The sequence below is a fragment of the Pundamilia nyererei genome, unplaced genomic scaffold, assembly GCF_000239375.1.
Source record: "Pundamilia nyererei isolate P.nyererei 1_Seehausen unplaced genomic scaffold, PunNye1.0 scaffold00021, whole genome shotgun sequence".
NCBI lineage: Eukaryota > Metazoa > Chordata > Actinopteri > Cichliformes > Cichlidae > Pundamilia > Pundamilia nyererei.
Window position 1 is genome coordinate 3,503,966 of NW_005187422.1, and position 6,000 is coordinate 3,509,965.

A 6,000-nucleotide genomic window follows, 5' to 3' on the forward strand; every position below is an offset into this window, starting at 1 on the left:
GAAAAAAAAAATTAAGACGGACTTTTGCGAAATCTCGCAAAAGTCAGTCTTAATTTTTTAAGGTTATCGTAATAATTGATAGCCAGTTTTGCATATATTAATCTTTAAGCTTTCGCTGCACTTCAAAATAGAACTTTGGTGCCAGATTTTGAAGCTACGATATAAAGTCCCCTTTTTGACAGAATGTTTACCAGCCTCGCTGAAATGGTTTTCATGTTGTGAATTTTTCTGCCTGTCACAGTAGGTCATCATGGCAAAATGTACTTCTGCAGGTTTTAAGCTTTTTGGCACAAGTTGGATGGATGTGTCTGTCTGGGCAGATTTAGTCAGTGACCTAATGTAATAACAGTCCAATATGGAGTGAAATCTAGTATGTGTGTACTTGGAGTGTACAGACATCCAAGTAAAGGTTCAATGAAGGATATGATCCAACCAAATGGAAAGCTTTCAAGGCTGAAAAATAAGCATTAAAAACACAGTGGAAGTTAATGTGTTGGTTTCCTTTCTTTAACTTATGAGACATATTTGGTTTTCTGCTTGATTCCCATTAACTGAAGTAACTATTTAATTATTTTGGGGGTGTTTTGTCAGTTGTCCCTTGTGTGTTAGACTAGTCTGATGAGCTAATATTTAAATCCACTTTGTCTTGTCTGTTAAGTCAGTTTTTTTAATGCAATTAATTTGGTGGTATTTTGTTAAGTTGCTTTTATTACTTTTTTGTTTTTTTTTATTTGTTTACTTATATATAATATATTTTTGCTTTTTTTGTTAAATAAAACCCACTGTCTCCATAATTACTCCTGTGTCCTCATGTCCAGGCAGCTCATTCGCTCACAAGATTAATTAGCAAGTATGTGTTGCAGCCATGAATTCAGCTCACTAACCTTGCTTCCTAGCTGTAGCTTATAATTTAGCAATGTTTTTGTATCTAATTGTAGCACCCTTAGCTTACAATATAAAGTGAGGCTTTATATTGCTCTTGTTATATAAGTAAACCCAAATAAAACTGCTCACATTTCAGTGTAAATATGGCCACTTCTGGCTCTGAAATACAAACCTGGCAGTGTCCTGAACACTTGTTGCTGAGGCTCCATGGCCTCTTCCTCCTTTACCCCCTGAAAGTCATTTACCTGTGTAAGTATCTCCCAAAATCTCTAGTTCATATCTTGTATATAAATACTGTATATTTTCCAAAGTGGGTGTAGTGTAAGACATAGTTGGTGTTGCAATTGCTAATTGGTCTCTGGTGTTTGTTTTGAATCTGGTTTGACTTCCTTTTGGGTAAAAGATCAGAGGTTTTCTTTCCGTTCTTTGTTAAGCCTAAAGCATCTAATGAAGAGGTCTACTGACACATGGAGGGAATATCATGATTGTTTGGTTTGGTTTAATTTTGGAGCCAAGAAGTCCTCCACATTGTTTGTATTTTGTCCCCATTTCCATTTCATATTCATATGTCAGTCAAAGCTTACCTGTGCATACCTACTGAGTAGTGGACGGATGACTTCCCACTGCCACCAGGTTCAGGCAGATAAAAGCTGTAATTTCAGCTGTGGGGAAGCCAGTGGGATTACATTATTGTGGTAGCAACTTCCCATTCACTGAAGATGGGTAGATTTTAGATAAGGACGGATTCTTATATTGTCAGCTGTCACTGTTTTAAATAACTAAAAGCTGCTTTATGAGGGATTCTCAAAATATAATATCATAAAAATAACTGCATCAAATGCCTGACCCTACATTGAATGGATTTGCTGAACATTTGCATGGGGAGTGGTTTTAATTGTTTGCAAACATATCTAAAAATGTCTTCAATAATCAGGAATACATGTCAACTGTATATTTTCTTATAAATTTGCTCTTCTTGATTTTCCATTTTATGTTTCTTTCAGTGTCTTTGATGTCTAAAGCCCTAAAATGGTCTTCTATTTGCTTTAGAAGGAAAGGTTAGGCAAAGACAGCATCTGTAAACTAAAACACAGCATTTTGGGGAATCGCAAATTACCATGTGCGAAGAAGCGCAAACAGGGTGCATCGTTTTCATATATGATGCTTTGCTGCGTGTACGCGAGGTTTACCCCTGCCCCATTTACCAAAGCAGAAGCCTATTAACTGCCTGGAAAGAGAATATATTTATCAGAGCCCCTCTATTATTAATCAGTGCAGAGTTAAAAGTGAATATGTATCAGAGCAGCTGAATAAGGTTGAAACACGGTCTGGATTCAGATGGTCTCACTGGGAGTATCAACAGTGCAGCGCCTTTTCAGCCCAAATCTGAACAGAAAGAAGTATGACTTTCATCTCCCCTGCTCTGCAGTCTCTGCGGTTACAAGGCCTGTAATTATACATAGATTAAGGGGGAGTTGGGATGGGTCTATGTCCTAAAATGAATGCTTTAGAGGAGATGACACAGTTTTGAAAAAGTTGAAGCTTCACGTTGATATGCACAGCTTGCTATAAGAGTGTGATTCATGCCTCTCTGAATGCACTCTCTCTGAATTTTATCACGGTCTGAGTGATTATGGCGATGCAGCTTCCCTGCAAGGTCTCTATTTACTCTATTTATTCTCCCTGCCCCTCTCTCACTCTTTCTCTGTCTCTATCTCCCCGTTTCTGCAGCCTGTGAGGTGGGTTTCTATAAGCCGGTGGCAGGCGATGGTCTGTGTGGTAAATGTCCTCAACACAGCCACTCAGAGACCAGAGCCGCCCTCTCCTGCCCCTGTGACACCAACTACTATCGGGCAGCAGATGACACACCGGCAGCTCCATGCTCCCGTAAGTACAAAAACACCGTGTACCAGAAAGCCCAATCCCACAGGCAAGGTGTGGGATTGCCTTGAAAAAGTGAAAAGACATGCACATAAACACACTCAAACAGCACACGATAACCATGACATGATGTGCTGAACTTATCTTTGCCTCAGAAATCGAATTTACTTTTTTTTCAGACATGATCAAACCTCCGAATGAATTCAAATCTCTCTTTTCTCCAGGCCCTCCATCTGCTCCAGTAAGCGTCATCTCCTCAGTCAATGGGACCTCTGTGAATTTAGAGTGGGACCGTCCTCTGGATACAGGGGGTCGCAGCGACTTGCAGTACAGCGTGTTGTGTATGAAGTGCTCAGGAGAAGGAGGGCCCTGTGAGGACTGTTCATCCTCCCCTGGAGGCATCACTGGTGGAGGGAAGGCAGGTGGAGGGGCAAGTGTTGGGGCAGGGGGAGGAGGGATGGTGGAGCGTTCGGGCACGGCTGCGGTCCGATTCGTTCCTCGCCAGACCGGGCTGAAGGAGTCTTGGGTGACAGTGCTCAACCTGGTGGCCCACACCAACTACTCCTTCCGCATCCTGGCCATGAATGCAGTGTCACACCTAACCAATGAGCCAACACCTTACGCCGTGGTCAACATCACAACGAACCAGGCAGGTAGGGTTCAGAACAATGACGTACTGGAAATCATTACGAGGAGTTTAGTAGGCAGCACAGTTAATCACAACCTTATGTATATCCAGTGTATTTGGCTTGTACTTTTCCTCAAAATAAATTTTTCTGTCTGAAGTGCGATGAGAGGAAATGATCTTGGTGAAGAGTCAGCATTAGGTTAGGTGTGTATTTGTGACTTCATTACTTCCTGGTCCCCACATATATAATAGATAGATAGTCCAATAGATAGATAGTCCAATTTGAAGCCTCTAGCTCAGTGATCACCATGCTATTGGCTACTTTCTCACAGACTTTAAAGTAGAAACAATTGAAGTGCATGACAGAGATTTTGAAATAAAAGAGAAAGTGTCTTAACAGAAACTAAAAAAGTAATGACAGCAGAAAACGAACTGTGACTTCAAGAGAATTCGCAAGTAGAAATGTTTGTAAGTCTTTTGGTAAAAATTTAAAGAGTTTGTAAATCTCTCACAAATACATTAAGGAGACTTTCTTTATTTTCTGTCATTTATATTCTGTTACAGTGGTGTAGTTTCTAATTAAAATAAAGCCAGTGAATATTAAAGAGATCCCTGTGAGGCAAAAGCACAGGCGTCAGACAGTTATGTCTACTCTTGGATCTATGACATCACGGATGTGGTCATCTCAGGCCCAAGGCTTTAGTAGACACAGAATCTCCACCCTCCTTACAAATCTCCTGCTCTGAGCCATTCAGAAATAAGTTGGCTTAAAGGGAGTGTGGTCTTAAGTAATAAAATAAATAATCATAAATACAAAATCTGTACGTGTAGCACATAAAGTAAATGGATGACAACGGCGTTACAGATCTATAAAGGTGCACTGAAGCAGGATTGTGACTGGTTTATATTGGTAGCATAAGATATGATTGCATCAGTGGTGCATGTTCATACATGCAAGTGCACAAATCTAACCTGAAATAAGTCAGTGTGAAAACTATATAATAATCCGAAGCCAAAAGAAGAGAAATGTCATGAAAATGAAATGAAATAAAATGTTTAAATCTCAAGTTTAAAAGTCACCTGTGAGTTATTGGCGACTCACTTGCAGTCACATCATTCGGAGCCTTGGCTCTTTATCAGACATACTTTTCTCACTTTGTGGTTCTTTTACTGTCAAATGTGCAGAAGTGCCAAAATAACAATATTTAAAAGGAATGTGCTGTCTCAGTGACATTTTGTGCTGATAATGAAAAACAGGTTGTGCAATGTGCACTTTGTTTCTGTAAGGACTAGTTGGAATAGCTGCTACTGTCAGCAAACAGAACTCATGGCTAACTTTCTTCTATGCGCCACGCTGACGTCATGAACAGAACTCGGCCCATTTCTGTTGTGATGAATGTGACAGCAATGACTTGTAATCAGTCTCTGGTTGACTAGTTGGAAGTAACTGTTAGTGTCACTCACTGACTAATGCATGTCTCCAAAAGGACGTCTGGTACAAATGACAGGAGGTGAAAAGCAGTGTTTGTTCTTTTTAATACATCTGTAATACAACTTTGAATTAATTTTAAGACCAAATGTGAGTACAGAACACAAGTAAAAAGCCAAGTTAATACACTGATAACAATACAATATTTTTGTGCAACAGAATTACATTTAATCTAGGTTTAAAGTAAGACTTCATCAAGAAATCTTTTAATCTTTGTTAATTACACCTTGCCTTGGGCAACAATTAGAACCTCTATCTTATTAGCAGTTAAAATTCTAGAAACTCTAGAAATAAAGTTGGATGCCATCAGCGAGTGAGTTGCAGCTGAAAGCTAACAGCAGGTGAAAAAACAAACAAAACAAAAAGCCTGTCAGAGTAAAGAGGCCTTTACTTACTTTATAGTAACCTCATCTCCTTACGCTCTGTAACCATGGAAAAACATCTAGAGTTGACAAAACCTTGTCTTCCCTGTTTCTTGTGCAGCCCCCTCTGAAGTGTTAGCGATCCGGCAGGAGAACACCAGTCAGAACAGCGTGACTCTGCTGTGGCACGAACCCGATCAGCCCAACGGAGTTATCCTCGAGTACGACATCAAATATTATGAGAAGGTACGCCAGTTGCTACATCTGTACCACTCAAGCCTTAAAAACAGTTCTGTAGTCACTTGTTTGAGGTTGATGCCAACCTATTGTGCTTATTTTCCAAAAAGAACTTACGTAAAACTCTTCAGGCATCTCATGAGAGGAAAAACTGTACCTGTAAACGCATTGTCTTCAAAGGGCCTCGACTAAGCTGAGGCACAATATTGTGAAAACAGAGGAGTGACGGTTGGACAGACTCAGGATAACTTAATACAAGAAAAAGACCCTGCTGGCAGCTGAGCTACTTGAAAGGAAATGGGGGTTTTGAGAGAATGAGAGCAAGAAAGAGAATGAGACGGTGTTGTTTTTCAACTTAGCGAAAGGGACAGTGACAGCGAGCGGCTTGGCGGGCGTGACCTGTCGATAAGCTAATTGCCACAAGTGTTTGCCTGAATGTGCATGTATGTGCATTTGGGTGAGTGTGTGTGTGTGTGTGTGTGTGTGTGTGTGTGTGTGTGTGTGTGTGTGTGTGTGTG

General features: G+C 40.3%; 1 protein-coding gene across 4 annotated transcripts in view; it reads left to right on the forward strand.

Annotated features, from left to right (window-relative positions):
- The window catches only part of epha8 (eph receptor A8), a 145,510-nt gene that overhangs the window by 104,836 nt on the left and 34,674 nt on the right, over positions 1 to 6,000 (forward strand). For all 4 annotated transcript variants that reach the window (XM_013909243.1, XM_005726680.1, XM_005726681.1 and 1 more), the window contains exons 7-9: positions 2,617 to 2,772; positions 2,991 to 3,419; positions 5,367 to 5,491. In XM_013909243.1, the coding sequence (XP_013764697.1) occupies positions 2,617 to 2,772; positions 2,991 to 3,419; positions 5,367 to 5,491 (710 nt within the window). The remainder of the gene's footprint in view (positions 1 to 2,616; positions 2,773 to 2,990; positions 3,420 to 5,366; positions 5,492 to 6,000) is intronic.